The 24422-nt window shown below is 35.9% G+C and overlaps 1 protein-coding gene across 11 annotated transcripts in view; it reads left to right on the top strand.

The window, feature by feature from the left end:
- The window catches only part of NRCAM (neuronal cell adhesion molecule), a 146199-nt gene that overhangs the window by 108914 nt on the left and 12863 nt on the right, over positions 1–24422 (top strand). For 6 of the 11 annotated variants that reach the window (XM_059847090.1, XM_059847085.1, XM_059847084.1 and 3 more), the window contains 10 exons: positions 1073–1270; positions 1383–1453; positions 2319–2544; positions 2806–2921; positions 6433–6637; positions 6797–6919; positions 7951–8127; positions 17273–17398; positions 18443–18595; positions 22119–22250. In XM_059847090.1, the coding sequence (XP_059703073.1) occupies positions 1073–1270; positions 1383–1453; positions 2319–2544; positions 2806–2921; positions 6433–6637; positions 6797–6919; positions 7951–8127; positions 17273–17398; positions 18443–18595; positions 22119–22250 (1527 nt within the window). The remainder of the gene's footprint in view (positions 1–1072; positions 1271–1382; positions 1454–2318; positions 2545–2805; positions 2922–6432; positions 6638–6796; positions 6920–7950; positions 8128–17272; positions 17399–18442; positions 18596–22118; positions 22251–24422) is intronic. The other 5 variants (XM_059847093.1, XM_059847087.1, XM_059847094.1 and 2 more) reach the window with 3 other exon arrangements.

Below are 24422 nucleotides of genomic sequence, written 5' to 3'. Positions count from 1 at the left end.
TGAAATCTGCCAGCCAGAAGGCTATGATTAGTACTGCTTACCTCTTTTACATCTTGCTCCTCAAGTTGTTGTGCATTTTTCTATGTGGTGCTGTAAGTATTCTTCTAAAAGAAATTTCTAGATGCCACTCCGAATTTTTTTAGTAGTTCGAACAGGATCAATCTTGAGTCATATTCTGTTTCCACCCACACATGAGACAGAGGAAAATTCTTGTTACACAACACACAAATATTTGATGCTGCAGGTTCTGTGCAATGTACTCAGACTGTACATTCTTCTCCCATTTTTTTATGGTGTCCTAAAAATTCCTCCCAGGTCTTTCAGAATTCATATCTCATATCTTACAGCAAGGTTTTTTGGCTGTTTCACATCTGTAAAAAAATGTCCTTTTGTCTTTCATAATGAATCTGATTTTCGTTTTGGAGTTCTACAAAACTATTTATCCCTGAAGTTATATGCTTTGTAAGGTCTTAAGAGTATTCAGCATGATGTTCACACAGAGTACTCTTAAGAAATTTAGTTTCTGAACATACATTCCCTGATTAATTTGAAGATAATGAAAAGTGCTCTCAAAAACCTTCCTCAAGTATAGGTTCTTGACTTTAAATAGATTTTCATTATTCCAGTTTCATTGGGGAAAATGGAATATTCAGGGAGTTTTAAATTTATACAGGTATTGCCTGCTGTCTGCTTGATACAACTAAGAACAATCTATTTGGCAGTCAAATTCCACTTCCTTGCTGTGATACTTCAAGGGCTCCCATTAAATTAAAATCTGGTGCCTGACTGAGAGCTCTTGTAATAATGTGTTACCTGAGGGATGGCTGCATAAGTGACAGTAGCAAAGGATAACATTAAGGGTTTATTTCTTATATTTCACCTTTATTTCTTCTTCTGATATCCGCATTATAGATTTGTGTTATGGTTTATGTATTTACATGTCAAGTTCCATGATTTTTGAAAGCACTGGTCGGGGCAATCCCTTCTGGCTAGCTCATTCAGAAATGCCTGTACTTGTCTGGGAAGCTGTTTGGAGTTTTGACGTGAGGTTGGATTCAACTCCTGCTTGCAGGCTTTGTGATCGAGTACGAGGATGCGCTGCATGAACCGGGAGTGTGGCGCTACCAGACGGAGGTGCCTGGCACCCAGACAACGGTGCAGCTCAAGTTGTCTCCCTATGTCAACTACTCCTTCCGTGTGATAGCTGTCAACAGGATTGGCAGGAGCCAGCCCAGTGAGCCATCTGAGCAGTACCTGACAAAATCTGCAAGTAAATAATTATTCCCACTTCCCAGGGATTGATTCCTGCTATGAATAGCATTGAGTTTGCTTGGAATCATGCAGAAGCCGTTCTTGTTCACGTGTAAATATTTTATTTTTAGGCCCTGATGAAAATCCTGCTAATGTTCAGGGGATAGGCTCAGAACCTGATAATTTGGTAATAACATGGGAGGTAAGATGGGTCTTTTTTCAAGGTTTCATTTGTTTTAAGGTCTGTGAGTAGCTTTTTTTTTCTTTTTTGAGAACCAACAATGGGAATGCCCAATTGCCTCCTAAAAATATTCTTGAAAAAGAGCTAAATTCATACATTCCCCATCTTAATTTTCATGAAAAAAATTACTTTTTTAAAAAAATGTGAAAATAAGTTAAAGAGGGGGGCATATTTCCTTGTGAGATTTCTCAAGATAAGCCAATAATTAGGTAATACAGGATGTTTTGCTTCCAGTTTAGGAAAACTTCAAAATATAAATGGAGATTTATGTCAAGTAGAGTCTAACTTTTAGAGTGAATTCTAATGTGAATGCTACTTCTGCTGTCACCTTTTATGAGAAACTAATCCTTGTGCACTTTCCCACTAGAAAACTTCTGTTGAAGTCTTCTCCGTTGTGCCCTTACCATCATGACAGGAGCTCATGGCTCATGGGGGCCATGTATAACCAATTTTCCCTCTCAGGCAAGAAATATTGCCTGGGGTACACTCTTTACAAGGAGTTGGTGCAAGTCTGGTTTTCTCACACTCCTTAAGAAATATTTGAAAACAAAATATATATACAGAAATCACATTGTGCTGTTTGTGTAAGAATTAGTGACCAACATCACTCAATGTGCTTTTTACCAAAAAGTGAAAACTGAAAAAAAAAGGTCAATTGAAGTGACGCCCTGTAAAAGCCAAATTACATAACTTTTAGCAGTGCTTCTCTGTTGCAAAATACAGAGGTAAATTTTCAGTGACATTCTATAAAAGAATCAATGTATTTCTTTCTAAGATTTTTCAGATGCTTCAGAATATTTTTTAAAAATATTTCTTTTCATTTCAGCCTTTGAAAGGTTTTCAGTCTAATGGACCAGGGCTTCAGTACAAAGTCAGCTGGCGCCAGAAAGATGTTGATGATGAATGGACATCTGTTATAGTTGCAAATGTATCTAAATATATTGTGTCTGGTACACCAACTTTTGTTCCCTATGAAGTAAAAGTGCAAGCTTTAAATGACTTGGGGTATGCACCAGAGCCATCAGAGGTGATTGGACATTCAGGGGAAGACTGTAAGTTCTGTAGTTTGACTCAGTTATCCTAATTAAAAGGAGATAAATGTCTAACCTGATTGGGTATTTAAAATACTGAAATATTGATAAGGGGGATAGTAGTTATTTTTTAAATTAAAATGAAGCAATTCAGAGTATCAATCCTAAAAACAGGAACATTTTAACCTGCTCCAGGAGTACAATGTAAAGATTCATTCTAAAAAACTATGTTTGTGTGGTTTCTAATTCTAACTAGGTGCTTGTTGCATCCTTTCCACACAGTGCCAATGGTTGCTCCAGGCAATGTTCAGGTTCATGTTATTAACAGCACATTAGCAAAGGTGCATTGGGACCCAGTTCCACTAAAAACTGTCCGAGGACACCTTCAGGGGTACAAAGTAAGTATGCTCAAAAGCATTCTCTTCCTTGTTTATTAAAGCAGATCAATCTTCCTGCATGAGATTGTATCCAGATGGAAGTAACTGACATGTAAGAGGACTTGTGCTTTTCAGTGAGCTCCCAGGTTCTGCTGACAAGAGCAACAGCTTGGATACAATTTGTACAGAGTTCAGCAGTGTTCCAGCCTTGTAGCACTAGCTTCCTGTGACATTGGCCTTGAAGAAAAATGGCATGTGCTTGCAATCAAGCTTGCACATGTTAAACAGGCTAAAAAAATGGCAACAGTTTTACAGATTCTTTTTCCAAAGTAATTTAGAGGATGTGAAGAACTAGTTTTGGTAGGAGTCTCTTCTAGGTCTAATGCTAAGGTTAACCATTTTCTGCTTTGATATGATTAATCATGTCTTTAATTCAGAGTAACTGGGCACTTCCTAGCATATGCTGGGTTCTGTGTCTCTTTGGAGGCCAGGAAAAAGCTCCATGTAAAAGCTCAACTTAAGGACATGAAATGGCAGAAGATGTGGAGTGAGTGCTCATATAATGGAAGGAAGCTTATTGTAAGGTAGTGTGCTGCCTTTGGTCATAACTGAAAAGGCTGTGCTGGAGAAAAAAGACTGCAATTTAATAGAGAAGGGGAGACAGAAGATCTTCAAGATTTGAAACTTGTGTCCCTGGAGGATAGGGAAATGTTGCTTCAGTGAGGATATACTGACGTTCTATGTAACAATAGAAGAAAATCAAAGTAATTTCTTCTTTGCTCCTCTGTAAGTATTCTCATAAGTGTGTCCTAAAAAAACAGATTACTTAGCCCAAACTAGATTAAGACTAATTTGAACTACTTCTTTTTAAGTGAAAGGAGGTAAAATAAATATTTGAAAAATTAAAACAGTAAAGAATATTTGGAGGAGAATATATATACACCATACTTATATAATGGAGCAGTCAAAAATATTGAAACTGAACTTCAGTGCTCCAGAGCTGGTTACCACATGAATGTGAGTTCCTGGTATGTGAGTATCTCTTTCCTGGCAGAAAATACCCCTATCCATAGAGACTTGCACTAGTTCTGTATGATATGATATAGTGTGAATGTTTGTAGTTTGTGTGTTGCTTTGCCACACTAACACAATACACTCAGCTGAGAAACAGGACTTTACTAGTCTCTTAAGTGTTTATCTATTAGATAACAGCTTTACATCAACCTGGTATTTCATGCACAAATGGGCAATGAAAAGAAAATGTCTGTAATGTGAGGATTAAAGAGTTGGAATCTAGTGAAATTAGTGGTAGTTATTAATCAAGTTACAGCAACACTAAAGCTCTTAATCCCAATCACCATATTTCTATTAAAGATCTATAAAAATACCAAACGAGAATGCATAGACACACTTCTGCCTATACATCAGGTTAAGTTCAGCAACATGGTTACAGTGAATTGCCATCATCCAAAGTTCAGATGGACATTTCTTTTTTCCTCTGACTTTGAGGGTTATCTTCTGTCCTGTAATCACTAATGGGATCACTTTCCTTTCCATGTGATCTGGGGGGGTTAGTCATGTCATGACTACTTCCATTTAATTTGTAATGCTTTCTCTGCATACAGTATAATTTTTTTTCTGTGGGGAGGAGAGCCACACAATTACACAATGCAAAGCAAAACTGGAGGTCAAATAAGTTACTTGATAATAATAAATAAAACAAATTTACAACCACAGGATTGACAGCCCTCCAGACCACTGAGTAGTTTTGCTGTTCTGGCTAGGACAGATGTGACAATGATATATCCTTGAATAAGTTGCAGATGCAGCAAGAATACCTTAAATAATTTTTGCAAATACAGCTAAATCAAGCTAAAATAGGTTAAAGACTAGACAAGGCATGAGAAATCATAAGACCTGGTGGGTAGCTATTATTAAAAACCTTTCAGCTTTCTCTCAATACAAACTGAAAACTTTTCATGGATGAAGTATCTTCATCATTGATGTAGCTTACAAAGCACGTGACGAGATCTTTGTAAACACAGAAGCAAAATCCTACTAGCATACTTAGGCTTTCCTAATTAATAAAATTATTTCTGTCAGCAGCCAGTATACGCAATACACAGTGTTGCATTGGGGACAGATTTCTTAATAAAGAGAGAACTAAGAGAGAGTCTAAAGAGTCACGTCTTGAAGGCAAATATCTGAACAAAGCAGGAAGATTGTAACTAAGCAGCAGTCTACAGCACAAAATTCATATTTTGCTCTTGTATTAATCTAGCTATTACTCAATATACTGCAGTACTATAAAGCTTTTCAAACTAAGGAAGAAATTACAAAAAATGTGATTCACTCTATTTTATTATAGCTTATGAGTTTCAGTACCAATAGTACCAACACTTCAATTTTTGTTAGCTTGTAAATGATTTTCTACACTGGCTGATAGGATGAGAGCTATAGGATGACAGCTGGTGATATTGAAAAACATTAGCTCAAATCATGTAAAACACAGTGGCATTTAAAAGTGATTGGAGTGAAATGATATGTTGAAAGCTGATGTAAGTGCAACATTGCTTTATAGCTATCTAGGTGGGTTTTGCAAGTCTTAACAGCCCCTTTTTTTTTGAATTCCTATGAGAAACCCTGGCTTCCTAAGTTTAAGAAATGTTTTGCAGTTGGCCTGAATAGGAATAGATTTTTTTATTCTCTTAGATTTCTTAGCGATCTTTAGCTTGTGATCATATTTGCATGAAAAGGATGCTGTGAAAAATAAACAATTATGTATTTGAAGCTGACAATTTCAGGAGTAACACAAGTCTTTTGGAGGTGCAGCTATTAATATCTTTCAAGTTATAATGGTAGAGAGACTGTGTAGTAAAGAGAGTGCAGGGAAAGCACCTGTGAGGCTCATATGTGGTTTCTTAGAAACTCAGTCAGCTCAATGGACACCAGAAACAGCTTTCTTATCTGATCAAATTGTTACATAATTGGAGGAACAGTGTTCCCATCCCTGGGTGGAGAGCATTCCAGTACTGTAACCTTAGAGTAATTTCAGAACTTGTGTGTTTTTCCAGCCAAGTAAAATCTTTTGATTTCTTCCCCTTTTATAGGTAATCTGGCATCAAGGAATAGCATGGTCAGGGATGTGATCTAACAAGGAGCCAAAGTCCAAATCTACTTTGGCTGGCCTGTAGGCATCTTACTGAAAGAATGAGTAACTTCTGCCTCTCAGATAGACTGGATAGCAGGAGAATGATCACAGACCAATGTAATTCCCAAGCAGAACTTGTATCAAACTGGTTTTGAGCATGAGCAGAACTGGCAGGTGGTGGTCTGCACCCCATTGTGTAGACTGTTTCTGGGCAAGGTCTGTTTGTGGAGCAGGAAAGCTCTATGCTGTGTCTAACCCGATCTTATTAAAATTGCAGTTATTTCTACCTATAATTCATGGACACTCATGGAAAAGCTCAGAGTTTAGAGAATCAGAACAGCTAAGCACTCACTGTAATTTTTTTTTTTTTTTTGTCTTTAGGTTTACTACTGGAAGGTGCAGAGTCTATCCAGAAGGAGTAGACGACATGTAGAAAAAAAGATCTTGACTTTCAGGGGAAACAAGACTTTTGGAATGTTACCAGGGCTGGAGCCCTATAGTTCCTACAAGCTGAATGTTAGAGTTGTTAACGGTAAAGGAGAAGGACCAGCAAGCCCAGACAAAGTATTTAAGACCCCTGAAGGAGGTATGAAATGAAAAACCTAGATATTAAACTTAAATGGGGTTTACTTGGACTTCATAAAATAATAATCTCTCTCAATACAGTAATATTCTTAAGAATTAATAATTAATGACCTGTTTTAAGTTAATCTACTTTGTATTTACTCTATGTTCTTTTTAAAAGTTCCTGGTTCACCTTCCTTTCTGAAGATTACTAACCCAACATTGGACTCTCTGACTCTGGAGTGGGGTTCACCCACCCACCCAAATGGTGTTTTGACATCATATACGCTGAAGTTTCAGCCAAGTAAGTTAAATATTAATATATTTTGGGGGTTGGACTTGTGATCTTTCAAGTCCTTTCCAACCCAAACCATTATTTGATTCTGTGATACAGCTCTAACTTAGGCAATGCATCTACCAAATAATAATCCATTTATGAAGAGAAAAAATATGTTAAATTTATAATGTACAAAAGATATGATTGCATTGTAAATGTCACTTTTGAAAAAGACTAATATATTTTGATAATATAGATGACTGTACTTGGAAATCTTTTCTTGCTGCAGTACAAGGTTAACATTTTTATTACTTTCATTACTTCAAATTGTAATTCACAGACAAATGGAGGTGAGGTCCTGCAGATAAGTGGCATCCAAGTTAGATGCAAGGTACTACTACCTACAAATTCAATATTCTAACTGCAGAGAAAATGTCATTAGAAGTAAACCAAAGAATGCCAAATTGTATTGTTGTCCGCTTTTCCAATTTTCATGGTAAAATAATCTTACAAAGAAAAATTTATGAATGTGCCATTTACTCATCTCAGAGCTATTAAATTACTTCTTTTTGATCCCAGCTGCTTACTTAGCCCAGAAATTTCTCAGCAGTGACACTGGAAAGGAAAGAGTTTCATATGCATGGAACAGATAAAGGAAATTTACGTTCTTCCACTTAGCAAGTCCCACTGTTCTTTGGCATTAGACACAAGTAGCTTCAATGTTTTCTTTTCCTAAGCATACTGAGCTTCGAATTTCAGAATTTTTCAGTGGTCGGGGGGGGCTTCAATGCTGCATAATTCAGATTATTTGAACCGAACTCATTTGCCTTGGATTCAGAGATTTGTGAGAATGAAACCTGATCTTAAAAAACTTGCTGGTGTTTCCTATTTCCCTGTTGGATTTTGGCACCTTTACACAAAGGTGACTTTCTTTTGAAATGTAGATGCAGAGACAAGCAAAAAAAAATACATAAAACCCAGAAACCTTTAAAAATACAATGACAGTGTATGCAAGTTTCCTAATTTTTTTGTTTTTCTATTTTTTTTTGTAACAACAGTCAACAACACACATGAATTGGGTCCCTTGGTAGAGATAAGAATTCCTGCTAACGAGAGCAGCTTGATATTAAAAAATTTAAATTACAGCACCCGGTACAAGTTTTACTTTAATGCACAAACTTCAGTTGGAGCAGGAAGTCAGATAACTGAGGAAGCAGTAACAATTATGGATGAAGGTAAGATATATATCTAAAAGGAAAGTCCTTTGAGTTTAAACACCTCTACAGATTGTATTAAACATCTGTATCTAAATATTACTATTGCTTCCTTCCACCAAGGAAATAGGGCCGAGTGATTTTTTTCTTTTCTAGAGTTTTTTTAACTGTGTCATATACTAGTAAAGTATTTTAAATATTTTTAAAGAAAATACATGTAAAGGCTTTCTGCTGTGGTGGGAACTCCCAAAGAGGTATAAAGCCTCTTCTTTTAATATCAACTCACAAGCTCTAAGACAGACATTGGCCTTTCTGTGGTTCAAGTTTCATGTAACTTTACATTTTTAGTGGTTATTGTCTGTTCACCTATTTTGCATCATTGACCAGCTTGGGTCACAGAGAAAAATACTGCAATAGTGCAGGTTTGTGTTTAGAGGAAGTTATTTATTTTTTGTAGTGTGTAACAGCTTCTGTGAAATCTAAGTTGCTTTCACAGAACTGGCAAAAAACTGTAAGACTGGTGAAATGAATTTGTCATCTATGGCCCAAAGTAACTGTAAAAACCACCAACTATATTCATAAATATTGTCACCATTGATTTCAATATTTGTAGCCATTCTAGATCTTTGTTAAAGTTGTTTTTTAATTAAATATGGATGCTGAATAAAATATGAATAATATAAAACCAGCAAGAATTTAGAACTTTTTTTTATCATTTTGATCTGATATGATCAAAATAATTAGTCTATTAATATTAATAACTTTATTTTGGTACCATGTTTTCACCTAATTTCATGCTCAGTAAAATGATGGTTTATTGGAATTACCATAGATGAGTTGCTATTCAATGCAATTGCTCTGTCAGGGTATTAAGTTTGCATATGAACTGCATTTATTTTAATCTTGCACCTTAACAAGCATGACCAATAAAATTTTGTAAATGCATGTACAATCGTTTTGTCTTGTAGTAATCTGTCAGGGTTCAGCATAAACGGATTGTTTCTAATTTATTTTAATTATTACATTTTATCTAGTCTGCATGCTTTTTATAGTGAAATTATATATGTGTGTTTCCTTTGGTGTTGTATCTAATTATGTAGTGTTCCTATTCTTGTTTTCCTCCATTAAAGCTGGTATTCTCCCTCCTGCTGTAGGTGCAGGCAAAGGTAAAATGAAACTGCATGATTTATTAATGTGTGGATTTTGCAGTGTTGCAAATGGGGAAATTGCAGTGGTAAGGACAGAAAATCTTGGACTACACATTTTTTTACAAAGTATAATCAGGGCTGGAAGAAAACAGTTGTGGAGGGTTTTTGTTTGGGTTTGTTGGGGTGTTTTTTAAGGAATCCAGAATGCTTATTAATACCTTTCATCTGTTTATTTTGCCACAGAGTTCCAGGGGAATTCATTAGCTTTGCTTTAGCGAAGTCTAATTATTTCTGAACATTTAACAGATGTATGCCACTGTCATAAATATTCAGGATCCAGGTGCATTAGCACTGATTAGCTGGAGTAGAAAAAACAGCACTTTTGCAAAGGAGATTCATTTACTGCTCGTGCCATGTGCATTTTTTTGTTTTAAAAAACTATCTGCAGTCTTGTTCTCACTGTGGATTACTGCTACCCACTTGAACACATTTACTTCATTTGCAAGCCAACTGTGCATAGGGGACAGATGACTGAGAATACCCTCTGTCTACTTCTCAGTTTGAGGATCAGATTGAATATACAGGCAAATGTCTTCCCACTGTTTTAGGTTCACAGATCTTGTGAGTGAGTACTTGAGGATATTGCAGTGAGTACAAGCTAGTATAATTCTTATTCGTTGATTTTGGTAATATTTAGTTCTTAATGATGCAGTTTTGCACACAGTCTTAATGAATTTTGACACCTTCATTGTCAGAAGCAAAGGTTGTCCTGAGGTAGCTCAAACTCAGGAATGTCTCTCTATACAGAGGTGTCATTGAATGACAGGTGTCATTAACACTAATGAGCACTTGTGCTTCAGATTCTCAGACCATAAACATCACAAGTCAAAGTCTGTACATGAAGTACCCAACATTTTTAATAAACTTGGAAGAGGCAGACATAAATTATTTTACATATAGTTTCTTTTCACTTGATTATCAGGTGTTGTGAATGATAGCCATAAGAAAGAAATTCATTCACTCAGACTGGTATAAACCAGACAACATATAAATATATGTATGCCTGCATTTGGGTATATATATATATATATATATATATATATATATATATATATATATATGTATAGATATAAGTGTATTCTGATATCAGATGTGTTTCTGGCAAGTGTGTGAAGTTGTGGAATTGTTTTGATGAGAAGTCTTTTTCACTATTTTAGTCTAGTCGTAGCTGACAAGTCAGCACAGATTGGAACAATCAACCTGACTTTAGTCCTGGGGATGCACAGCAGAAATGTAGATTAAGTTGTCATCATTTGTAGCTGACTCTAAAAACTCATGCAAGGAAAAATGGATTCTCTGTGTGAAACTGAGGTCTAATTATAGCTGTATGTGGCTATCAGAAAGCATCTTGTTTGTAAGATTAGCTGGAGCAGCTCACATTTCAGAGCTGTCTTCTCAGATTCTCTGAAAACTAAGCAGATGTCTTTGTTTGGTTCCATGTTGTTAATGGTTTCAAAGTTTTCACATATTCCTCTTGCAATTACAAAGAAGACTTTGGACCTGCAAACAGCACAGAACTAAAGCCATGACATCTGTTAGGACATCTGAGTTGCTGCAGGTCTGAGATGAATGTTCTCAGTGGTTACTACAATGCCATGATAACTGCTTTGCCACTGATCAGGGACCACGAGTAAGGAAAAGGAGGATCGTATTGTCAAGATCAAGCACCACATTAGTTGGTCTCATGAGTGGGTGGATTTGGAAGATAGAAGTTCTCAGCCCACTCAAAAAGTAGCTGTACCCAGCAGAGAACTTCCCTTTTTCTATTAATTGCAGGAGGGTCTATATGTCCATACAGTTCTTATTAATTTGGACCCAAAGCCAGAACAAATTTAGACCACAACCATTTTGTGCTTTACCAAAACATATCAGGTTTTTAATTTTGAAGGGCAGAACTTACCAGGAAAATGTAATTATCCTTTTTTCTTTTGCTTTGAGCACACTGATCCTGGAATTTACGTAGACAGTAGGTCCCAGATTCAGTTGGCCTAAAATGCTGAACTGAAATTTCTGCATTTGGTGTTTTCTACTGGAGAGCTGCCTGTGAAGAGCTGCACCTTGGCCAGTCATATACATTAGACACATGGTCCTGGAGGAAGTCAAATAAATTAAACCTTAGTGAGCTCTGCCACTTGGGGCATATTTCATTTCTCACAGTAAAACTATAAATTAAAGTGCAGAGGGATATATTGCTGTGGTAAATCTAAGGATCTTAATAGATTCAATATTTTTAGTGTCACAAGCCTACATGAGTAAATCATTAGATGTATTTACTAAATGAAAAAGCTATTATATTATAGCTGATAATCCTATTTGACTTGCACTGTCATTTTTCCTTTCTAATACTGTGGTGCTGTGAATTGCTTAAAATCGATCAAATTAATGGTACTACCAAAAAAAGAAGAATTTTTCTTAGCAAACTATATTCTAAATGTGTCTGAAAACTTCATATGTAAAACAGAATTTATTATACCTAATGTTAGATACTAAGCATGCCCTGGTATTGCCATTTATATACTGGCATCTAACCACAGGCATGAGGTAACAGAGGTGTGAGAAAAATGGGGGAATAACCCAATTACATATAAAATAATTATAGTAGCACCTGCAAGGTGACTCAGGTGATCACAGGAGTCAAGTCTTTTCTGTTCTTTTCCATTCTGTTATTTCCATGAGAAATAACTGCCCTATAGAAGAAGGAAGAGAATTCTAATTTGACCAGTGGTAGAAATGAAAGTTGCTGGTTAAAATAAAGATAGGGATAGGGATGCATGTTTTTTGTAAGCTGAAGTACAGGGAGTCATGGCATGGCATGTCAGCCTCATTTCACAAGCCTTCTCATTTAACTTTTTAGTTTCTTTCTGATTTAGTCAGCGTTTGAAAGCAAGGTCTTGTAATCTGCATGCATGCCGACACTGGTAACTGATAGTCTTGAAATGGAATTAAAATAAGTTTGTGAGATCATAGCAACCTTTAATTGTAGCTAGTGCCTCCTGTCACTGGTACTCAGTCTGGTCTGTCTTCTTCATGTGAACTTCATAGCTCAAGTACTAGTGACAAATAGTACTCCCTTTTGTTACAAGGGGGATAAATGAGTAGTCTGTCCTCTGGGTTTGAAGCTATTCTTTCGGGGTTTTTGGCTGAATCACCAGCATGTAACTCCTCACTGTAGGCTGGAAATCAGTCTTAACTGAGTTTGTATCTCTGATCTCTTTGTAGAAGATCATCTCAGTTTTCTTTGTTCTGTACAAAATGCAGTTCTTTAAATCATTTTCTCTGCCCACCATCTGTTTTCTCTCTCTCTTGAATAATTTCACATAATGTATCCATGTCTTTTGCTAACAATTTCAAGCTGCTTTTACAGTCACGTTAAGTGTAGTATTTTTGTATTGTTCCTTCAGCCACTCTCCCCCTGTGGTCTTCTCCATTATGTATTTGTGTGATTCTTTCAGTACAGCCTGCTATGCAGAACCACTCTTTTGTCCTCTTTTAACTTCACTGGGAACAATGCTGATACTTTGCATGCTAGACTAGAGAAAATTATTGTTATCATTGTGCAGAAATTCCTGAAAGTGCCTTTTGCTTTGTAGATGTCATGCCAAATGCTCTTCAGTGACATAATTTTTTGCATTTCTTCTTTGGGTTCTGTATTTCTTACCCTACACAAATGCTCTTGGAATTGATCTAAATAATCCCAGAAGTGACTGATGGCCATTTCTCACTGCCAGAAATGGAATTCTCTCCCACTGTTATACTAAAGCTTGAATTTCATACTACGAATGTTAAAAAGGCAAAGGAAAATAAACCACTTTTCTGTGTCTGACAGGCTCTGGCAGAATCTATTACCTTTGTCCTTCATTTTTTTCTTGTGTGGGTGTGGGTTTTTTTCTTTAAATTACCTTTTTTCTTAACATATGCATTTTAACTTAATTGTCTATGATATATTGTTTTGTGGGCTTTTTTTTTTTCCCATTTGACACTAGACTTCAAATTTGTTCTTGGCACTCACCCAACATTTTTTTCCTGAATATCAGGTGAATTCCATGAGAATTCCTAAAGTTTAGTTGCTTTGGGGATTATTTGATTTATTGTTCTTCTGGATTAAATCTTGAGAAAGAGGACTATTTCATTGTTAAAATACCTTCCAATCTTATGTCCTGTCTTCTTAAATTCTATTGATTCTGCAGCCTGGCTATAACTATTCTTTTTAGGAACTGTGTTCCTGAAAGGCTGAAAAATTAAATAAAATTGTACCAAAGGACTCCAGTAAATAAGCACTGGAATTAATTTGAAAATGGAAGAAAATTTATCTTCGAGCCTCTTTCTCAACAATTGGCAAATGCTTTTATATGATACTACAGGAATGAAACCATACATGGAAATGCCAGCTGAATTTTGCATGCTATCGAGGCAGGAATGAAAAAGCTTAATTAAGGTAGATGAATAAGAGTGGGTCTGTATAAAACCTGTAGCTTACTAACAGTTCCATTCTCGTGTTTTTTAGAGTGATGCTTTTGCCAGCACTGCTGCACAGTGTGGGGCATGGTCACAGATGAGAGAGCACAGTGCTCTGCTCTCCAGGACAAAGTTTCCTGCCCGCCCCTCTCCCCCCCTTTTTCCCAACTGGCACTTGCACATGCTGGGAGCTTCTGCCAGCTGACAATTACACATTTGCCATTTGTGAACAGTGCTGGGAAACATATTGAAGAACTGAGAGGTTAATTATAATTAGAGGTGTGGTGACTGAGAAGACAAAGAGTCTGGGTGGATTGACTACAAGCTTTAAATGTCATAACCAATTCACCTCCAGGCTTTCATCACCTCAGGATCCATCAGCCTTCTTTTATGTTCTTCTGTGTGTAGATATGGCACATTTAACAGACTTAAGTAAAGCTTGGCAGGCCTGCTGGCAAATGAGATCAAGCAATAGTGCAAAAGATGAGGATTGCAAAAATTCTAACTTTGCCAAGAAGTACGCTACTGAACAAATTTCCTGGTGCACCTTATTCAATAGTTAAAACCCACAGAACTTAAATCTGGCCAAATACTACATGTGGGTAAATCTGTACATACAGCTATTGGTAAGCATCAGATATGAGTACATTTGATAAATATAAGCATAATTAGTCACTTGAGAGAATTTAGAAGTAAGATGGCTAGGAAATTACGGTAACTTTCAGAGCAAACTTGGTTGTTTGATCATATGAACATATGATCAATCCTATGAACAGAAAGACTTTTACCAGATACTTTAATCTAGCAGGCAACTCTTTAATGAGAGCAGAAACTGGAAATTGGAGATGGAAAAATACCCCACCAGATAAGATCAAGCGATTATTGAATTTGCTTAGTAATTTGGAAACTCTCCATCATCTGGAGTCTTTCACAGAAGATGAGACAGTTTCCTTCATCCCCAAGTGCTCAGGCATGAGAAGGGAGAAGTTAGGGGTAATGCTGTGGCATCTGTTTGCAGGAGTACAAAACAGATTATTGCTAACAGTTTTTTCTGTCTTTAGTATTGGGACAAATATCAGTCGTATGGTTGGGCTGCTAATTAGGCATCTTCCATGGAAGACCAAAATCCAGGAGAATATGGCTTTGAGGAAATACAATTTAATGAAACAAAACAAAGTCATATTTCAAATACAAACCTTGGCACTTGTTTTCTTGGCACAGCACAAATGCTGAGATTGTTATTGAAGTAAACACCTGTTCCTATGTCTAAATCTGGAAGGAAGCTATACATCCTGTCTGCAATCTCAGACTCTGCACCCTCCTAAATTTAGAGACTGCTGTTCTTTCCTCTTGCTACCTCTGCAAGTGGCACACAGAAACAGAGTCTAATCCCCTTGCATTACCATAGTGTATATTGTTACATGCTAGATTTCCCATAGACAGCTCTGGCTTTGGTATTTCTTAGGGTGGTTGTTGTGACTTAGATGGCTTGAGCTTTTTTGTCTTTTTTTTAAATCTAGTGCTTTCTCAATTATTTTGGTCAGGTGGTTTTAACAAGAAATTAATCTATTCTTTGTTATTTAAATAATATATTCCTTATTTTGGTTGGTGAAAGAAATTATATATAAGCACAACTTTGCTATAGAAACATCAAATGGGGGAGCAGTACAAATTGAATTGTTGAATGAGTACTACTGGAACAGAGTTAAGAAGAAATATCTAATGAAAATATGAGGATAAAAAAATTTATTTTGTAAAACATTGTAAAAATCAGAATACACTATCAGAAGAAGCGATGGAATTTGCCTAATTCAGGTATTTTAAAAAATACTCATAATCTATAGTTTTCTAGAAATGGTACTCATATTATTTCATCTGCTCTAGAGGCCCAAGTAAGCCATTTTCTCTGTGCATGTAACTTTGAACTTTTTCCAGCTGGCCATATGGACAAAGCCAGCCTGTTAGAAGAAGAAAGTAATTTAAGTGGATAGATAAATTCTGTGTAGCCTCTTTTGCCTTGATAACAGGCTTTTGCTCCTTTTATTTTCTTGTGTAGATGAAGCCATTGGAATTCTGTCATTTGTCTTTACTGAGACTCGATTTTTACCTCTGATGTGTCATGGTCCTTTGGGAAGCATTTTTAATGTTTCTAATAGAAAAGTTATTTTTAGCAGAATAGAAAAGTCAGTGGCAAAGTGAAGCATTTTGAGTTAAAACTAGTTTCATACCTCTGAGGAGCATCCTCTTTGTATCTGCCCTATTACAGCATTGGAACTATTAAAATCTATTTTTTCATTGGTCTTAGGCAAGCAGAGACACTGAGCTATACATTCATTTGTAACAAGCATTACTAGCTCGTTACAAAGAGCGAAGGTATGAGCAGAGAAGTGGCAAAGAAGGAAGGTGTGAGCAGAGAAGTGGCTACTTTCAGAATGCTGAAGAGAGAAGCTCTTCTCTTCTCAGATGTGGGCATTCTGCACGTCTGTGAGAAGCCCTGTTGTCTGGCTGGAATGGCAGCAGTGAGACACAGTGCCTTACAACAGGCAGCTCCTTGCATTCCGGTCCTTCGTGTCCTTCACTCCAGAGTACTTTCATATTGGCTTTCCCATATCTGATGTCTGGATTTCCAGTGTCCAAGGGAGCCATGAATGCATAATATTAAAAAAAGCTGATTTCAGGAATGTCCTGTGAAAGCAAAACTGCCAGTACATACATACTTCAGTCTGTTTTCAAATACATGTCTATCACTTAGCTGTTTCACATTTTGACAAGTAAAACTATTTGAAACCTGCATGATCTTAGAATGTGCATGTTGTATTTATTTAACAGGTAAGGTTTTACTGTATTACTTAATTGCTACTTTTTGATGCAAAATGTTTTTACTCTTTATTTTTTCTTTCCTACTGTCTCTGATGGTGAAGGATATTCAGAAATCCTTTTTGCAACTTCCCCAGTCATGCATACTGTCCGTCCAACATTCTATAAGGGTATTGTCTTCCTTTTTTATCGCTATCCATGCAATAGAGCCAAAATCCTATAAGGGCTTGCACTTGGGGCATTTGCAGTCCATTGGCTGCCACATGCCATAAAGGGAGGAGTTACCACCATCATGCCTCCCTTCTGTCCTACCATTTCCCATTACCCTGACAATGTTCTCATCTCTTTCCAGCTGTCTGCATTTTACTTCCAGATGAATAGAAATAATGTTTTTCAGAATTTTGGCAATTAGGTACTTTTTAAGTATTTGGCAGTTTTTTGTGGTACAGAGCATGCTCAGTAAAGTACATAGATTTTACTTTATAATTTCTCAGTGTAGCAACAACCTGGGATTAAATTTCAAAATACTGTACTTTAGTCACTAATTTCCAGTAATGGAACCAATGAAAAATGTGCTGTACTTTCCCTCTATATGGTCTAAATTAACTTAGTAACTTTTAATACCTTTTTTAAATGTATGAAGTCACAACTGCATATTCTGCTTTGTTTTTCTATTGTGTATTTAGTTCAACCACTTTATCCAAGGATCAGAAATGTTACAACAGCTGCTGCTGAGACCTATGCCAATATCAGTTGGGAGTATGAGGGACCAGATCATGCGAACTTTTATGTTGAATATGGTGTAGCAGGCAGTAAGAAGTCATTTCATTAAATTCTGCTAAACTTTTGAGATGTATTTTAGAAGATTTTTGTAGTAAATGGGGTCTTAAATTGACCCAGTGTTAATGACAGCTCTTAAATGTCTTTAATTATTTTAAAATTTGATCAGGAAGATCAAATAATTTTCATTTTAATAAACATCAATGCTTAGCAGGTTTTTGATGAATAGATAAGTATGAACCTTTGTTCCTTTGTATTATTTTATAAATTCTTTTGAACGTGAACATCTAAAAACGTAGTTTGCATGAAGTTTTTTATCATGAAGGGATTACATGTGTAAAAATATGATTACTTGCATTAAAATAGGATACAAGGATTTTCCTAAATTATGCCCAATTCAGGAAAGAAAAAAGATTAAATAAGATATCCTTTTTTAAACTAAACCTTAAAATAAGGTATGAATCAATTTATGTGCTCTTATTGCCTAAAACCAGGTTTAAAACTTTGATAATACTGGTAATAATTAGAACAAAGTTAGCTAATAAAAGCAAGATACTTCTTTTCAAATACCCCATCCTTCTAATGTTATGACTAAAGGTGACTAATCTGAAAATTGGAAGAGAAATGCATTTTTTCTGGATATTGGCCAAAGAAATAGATGAGACTGTCCTAGAAAAAAGATACAAGAGAGATTCAGATTTTGAAATAGAACTTCTTGACCAAAATAAATATTGACTGAAACTGTGTCATTTAATAAAAGGACTAAAATCTATTTTAATGTATCTCATAATTACAAGTTCAATAAGCATTTTAAAAATAAATTTAATTTGCATTTCTTTAGTACAATGGAACAAATGTTTAAAATAGTTTCATAATTACTGTACAATGAATTCTTCAATATGTTGCATGCAATTTATTACTCATAATTTTATATAATTATTTTTGAGAGAACAGCTATTTTTCTCAGATGATCCATAGTTTAGTCAAGTAACTGTCAGTAGTATTTTGTCTAGAAACTTTCAGTAATACAGATAAAATTAAAATACCGATTTGTTGTTTTCCTAAAATTTTTATAGGCAAAGAAGATTGGAAAAAAGAAATTGTAAATGGTTCTCGAAGCTTCTTTGTCTTAAAGGGTTTAACACCAGGAACAGCATATAAAGTCCGGGTTGGTGCTGAGGGCCTGTCTGGTTTTAGGAGTTCAGAGGATGTGTTTGAGACAGGTCCAGGTGAGGCACACTGAACCGCAGTCCATTTCTGTCTCCTAGCCAGAGTCGTGGTAGACCAACGCTGAAACGTTGAACTGCTTCTAGCAAGAGATGTTGCAGCTAGAATCTTTGCATGTTCCTTTCATAGAGCAATGTTAAAGTGTTTTATAAACGCCTAAATGATGCCAGTTTATTTGTGTTTGAATTATGAATGTTTCCATCCTTTCAAATCACTCTACTTGACTGATGTTTGTACTAGGGGCAAGATATGCCCTGCCCACACTCCATCTGCGTGCTGTGCACTGAAGATGACCTATTTCTAATATTTCCAATTAGTATAATTACAGGGCTGTATTTAATAATGATGCTTTTTATAGAGCCAAAATATTTGCATAATCAGAAAATGCAGATTCAATCTGATGTCTCATGTAATCTATTAATACCAGTGTTAAGACAGTCTTACTTGTAAATCTCTCTTTTCCTGGCATATACAAGTTTTATATGGATTTTGATGTCACACATGTATCCTGGGAATCAGTAAGGCTGTTAAAGATTCTTATGTTCATACTGCAGTCCTATTTCTTTGTAAGCAAGTCAACAATGCCTGCCAATTACACTCAGGAAAAAGGTTCTGATGGAAGGTTCTTTGATGTTATAGTGAATATTGTGTTGCCATCACATGCCATGCCATCATCATGTTTGTGGTCAACTGTTATTATTTTTGTCTTTGCCAGCCACTTCTGCTCATTCTAAGCATTTTAGCCAGTGCGTAGTTATACAGCAATAGCCCCACCAACTCTAGAATGTTATGGTATAAGAAAGTAATTTAAATATGAAAATACACTTGAACATTATGTTATAATTATCAGGCAACAACAAAGATAATGGGTATGCTAGTTTAAAAGTGAGCTCTTTCTAAAATCATCTTTTTTTTTGCTTTGATTTATTCAATTTCTGTTCACAGTTTATCATGTTGCAGGAAGGTTTGAAAACATAGTGCTGATTAACAGTGCCAGGCAAATATGTACAGGCTGAGTACAGAGCCAGGTACAGCTAGTGGTACAAAAGCCTACCTGTGAAATGCTATGCAAATACACATCTGAAGCCTAAAGGAGCAGTAAACAAGGACCAAGACTGTAATAAAATTCAAAACAAGTGTAATAAAATTCAAAACAAGCTGCATGGAAACCTGCCCAAAATCATCTTCCTGCATAAAAAGTACTGAGCCAGCAGATAAGGATTCCTGTATCAACCCAGTCATGTTGACTCATGCTCTTGTGCAGTTAAGGAAGAAGGGACTTTAGATACTCCTTTATGCTTTTTCATAATGGAAAGTTTCAATGTTCAGCATGAAATTATAAACATAGCCTAATTTCTTACAGAAAAATCTTGTGTCACACTGTCTTCAGCCTAGGTCAAACTTTTAAACACTTAAAAAAGATGGAGTGGACAAAGAGGCCAACCCTGGAATACGTCCTTATTAGGAATGAAACTTTGGTATTTCAGACTTTTTGGTATTTCTAATACTAGGCTTTCCCCACATTTTTTTCTTTGACAAGCATTCCTATGGAGCATCTTCACAGTGTGCAGGTTTATCCTTTTGGGCATTCCTGGTACAGTGTTCTGCATTGACTCCTGCATTGGTGGTTCACCAAGACACAAGGTTTTTCTGCATGAAGCAATTAAATTGCTTAGCGTAGGCAGGAAATGTGACATTTTTAAAGATGCACTGAGGTCTAGAAACCCTTTCCTACTGGAAATGCAGTAAATTAATACAGGAAGCTGCATAAGTAAGCTTTCATCTTCCCAACTATCTTGCATATTTTTATGCATGAGTTTTTGGCTTGATTCTATTTTTTACTACATTTGAATGTGAATTGTGCTTTTGCATTTTGTTACAGTATCTATTATATAACATCTAATGTCCTATTATGAATGCAGATGCACAAAACTCAAAATAATTTTAACCTTAATATGAAAACAAAGTTTTCTTTTATTTTTATTTGTAGTTCAGAGGAAGATTCCTTTGGGGATTTTTTTTAATTGCCACTTTTAAATATTTTTATATATATGTATTTATGTATATTTATGTGTGGCATAAAGCATAGAAATATTTAGGTATATAAACTATATATGACATGTAGATACTTTGATGCAAAAATATAAAAGTTACTTTCTGAAATATCAGAAAACATAAACAAGGACTGAGAAATCTTCTGATTGTATCTTCACAATAACCAGGCACATTACCTCACTGGATTATTTAAATGAAAATCAAGTCATAGCTTTGCCCAGTGAGACCAGAAATAAGCATTTAAAGAAAAAGGTAATTTTAGCACAGTACTTCTAAAGTGGAATACATACTGGTCTTCTCTGGAAGATGGAATGGACTGGAGATACTGTACATCAGAAGAACTTTGTGTTTCCATAGAATCCCTCAGGAATGTGGGACCATTGATGGCTGCTTTTCCAAGATACCTGTCTCACACTCCTTAACTAGAAAATGACTCTGAGACATTGGCTTGAACTCTGTCAGTTGAGCAGCTCTTGACAGAGTTTCATACTCTTGGGTTTTAGGTCTGGAGAAGAAGCTTAGGAATGGATAAGATAGGTTTGGATGGATGTTCATCTTCCTCCACTTCATATTTTTTTGTTTGGAGCATGTATCCCTAACTCCTCTCACTCTTCCCACTTTCTCCCAGCAGCTAATCCTAAATCAAGCTGCCTGTAGTGTGTTTACAGCAGTAGAGCAGAAAATAAGCTTCACCACAACAATCCTCCTACTGTGTTGGAGACCAGTGGATCCAGACCCTAGACCACATAGTTAATTCCTGTTCTTATTAGTGCCTGTAGTGTTTTCTTTGTAGTTAGCTTATTATTTACATCATCTTCCAGCTAGAGTCAACATTTTGAGAGAAATAGTGCCAAGGAAAGACTTCCCACCTCACGAATGCTAAATCATGGCAATCATGATAAATTGATTGTAGGATGGGTTTGAGGAAAGAAAGAAAGAAAACCTGATGCTTAATAAAGTTTTAAAGGATGCTTCATTGTTGATTTATAATTGAAATTTAATGTTAGGGCCCTTGAATGATCCATCTATTTCCCCATTTCAGAATGATGGAAATGCATTAGCTTATCAGTATTAGCTTTTTATTCATCTTGAGAATGCAATTGACATATTTGTGTGAACAACAATTGGCAACTTCATTTCAGGAGTTTAATTAATTCAAAATGGTTGCTAATAGTTTTGAGGTTTGTGGAAAGCAATATAGAGGATGTGTGTAGATTTTGCAAAGTAGTTGCTAAGCTTAAATGTTAGCAGACTTTTTATATACTGATAACTAACTTCTGTGCATAGGTACTTGGAAACATTCTGAATAATGGAAATACACAATACAGAATCACTGGTTTTTTTTAATGCTATCTATTTTTCACAGTGAATGTTATTATTAATTGAACATTATATTGTCTATTATTTATCTGAATTAGCATAGCATTTAAATGCAGCAGAACATAATTTTTCTTCTTCTTTTATCTCTAGCAATGGCAAGCCGGCAGGTAGACATCGCTACTCAAGGATGGTTCATTGGTCTTATGTGTGCTGTTGCTCTTCTGATCTTGATTTTACTGATTGTTTGCTTCATAAGGAGGAATAAGGGTGGCAAGTATCCAGGTAAGCTATTTAACCAGGATAGTAAAATTCATCTCTTGGTAACCCACTAAGACAGATCTCAGGCTTACCGGAATTTACGTTGCTGCTGGTTTACATTTGCACTGTGTATATGGCAAACAAGTCTTATCATTTGGTGGGCTTGGCAGGAGCCATCTGCCTGGTGGTAGGAAACCTACGTCTATTTCAGCATAGGAGAAGGACCTTCTTCATTCCCAGAGGGTCCTTTCAGTGCATGACCTCTCTAGAGAGGTTTGGGCTTTGTTTAGAGTATCACCACTACTGCACATTCCACTTTCTGAAGTCCAGTGCAGATGAGCTTAATCCACTAACATGAGCTGAGTTAGAATTTATTTTGTCAGAAAGTCCAAATCATAGCTACTGGTTACGTTAAAGTATGAGGAATGCATGCCATAGGACAAATCTCTTCATATGTTAGATTGTTTCCAATACCTTGAGTTCCTTCCCAGAATCTGTGTCATCTTCAGCCTCTGCAGTTTTTCAGTTGAGTTTAAAGTTACCATCCTTCAGTTAGGCTGGGGTTTTTTTCTATATCTTTTTCTTTCCAAGAGGACGTGTAAAATAAATGTTTTTTTATAGTATGTCTAGGAATGGCCAAGTATGTTTTATAATTTTTCATTAAAGATTGGAACTAGACAGTGTCTGTCTTCCTATCAAAACACTCATCCCTCCTGGTGTACTCTACAAAAGGCATGTATGTGTATGTATGTATGTATGTATGTGGATATATAGGTATCATATATATCTTTCCCTAGTGTTATATTTCTTTCTATGGAGTAGCTCCATAGACCAAAGGTCTCTTGAAAAGGATAGTGAGAACCTCTGTACCTTGCACAGTACTGCTGGATCTCACAGCAGCTGTTGAGGTATGAGTGACTATGAATGAACTTCAAGTGAGCATCCAAGGATAATCTGATTTTTCATTCTCCTGTGCTAGCTGCAATAGAAAGTACAGTTGCTAAGTTTCATGTAAAATCTTGATTTAAAGAGAAAAATTATTTTCTCCTAAGGTTTGGGAATAAATATCTAGACTCTAGAATGCTTATTTAAAGTCAACTCAAACTGCTTAAAGTTCATACTGTACATTTGGGCATGAAAAATATGAATGCATTTAGAAAAGCTTGAAAGAAAAATCCACACTTTGGTTTATTTTCTTCTGCTTATTTTGATCAGTGCACTTCTAAAAACTTAGTGTCAGGGAACACTAAGAACTTCAGCTCTTCATAGGGAAATCTGCTGGAATAGAATAGCAGATTATTTGTATGAGAAAATCACGTTATTAAGTACAAGAATCCTATTCTACCCAGTCTGTGAGAATGTTTTACAGAGAGAACAAAGATTTGACAGCAAAAATTAGGTAACAGAAGTTTCTGTTCCCACTGCCTAAGCCTATGAAGAAAACAGATGATTAAGGAACACCTGGTGTTACACAGAGTTATATGACAGGCTGAAGACATCATCTTAGGTATTTGGATTTTTTTCAAGAGAAAATGAGATACCAGAGGATATAGCAAAAGTGATTCAGGTGACTGAAACGAGTGAAGTGATGAAGCTGAAAAGAGTAGGGAGGACATGGAGTGAACCACCATCTAAAGGAGGGTAAAACAGAGTTTTTGAATTAAAGTGTGGAGAGCAGTTGGATGCTAAGGTTGTCATTACTTTGTGGATCCTTGTCCTTTTTGCTGCTTTGCAATTTTTCATGCACAGATACCTATGCATATACACACACATATGTAAAGGTGGACCTGGACTGTTTTTAAGATTTCCAGAATCAGTGTGTACTAGTGTTTGTAGCAGTGACTTCGTATTTCTTGGGTCATTGCAAATGTACTGTTCCACAGGTAGTGACAAATGGAAAGCACCAAGTTATGAAATCTATGAATATTTAACTTATGAACTCTTTTTCATCATCATTATTGCATGTCATCTTGAGATTGCCTGTGATTTGTAGGAAGTAATCCATTACTTCAGTATGAAATTATAGCAGCCTGATATGTCTCAAAGCATTATGTGTTATTGCAATTATGGAGTTAGTAAATATGGTCAAGAGTGATCAATATCCTCTTAAATAATGGCACATCAATCAGTGATGCACAAATAAAGTGTGGAAATTACCAGAGTAAAAGACAAGAGATTGTGTATTGGATTATATAA

Source organism: Haemorhous mexicanus, chromosome 5 (assembly GCF_027477595.1).
Source record: "Haemorhous mexicanus isolate bHaeMex1 chromosome 5, bHaeMex1.pri, whole genome shotgun sequence".
In the NCBI taxonomy this organism is placed as follows: domain Eukaryota; kingdom Metazoa; phylum Chordata; class Aves; order Passeriformes; family Fringillidae; genus Haemorhous; species Haemorhous mexicanus.
The sequence above is the reverse complement of the archived record's forward strand: the minus strand, read 5'-3'. Positions and strand labels throughout refer to the sequence as shown.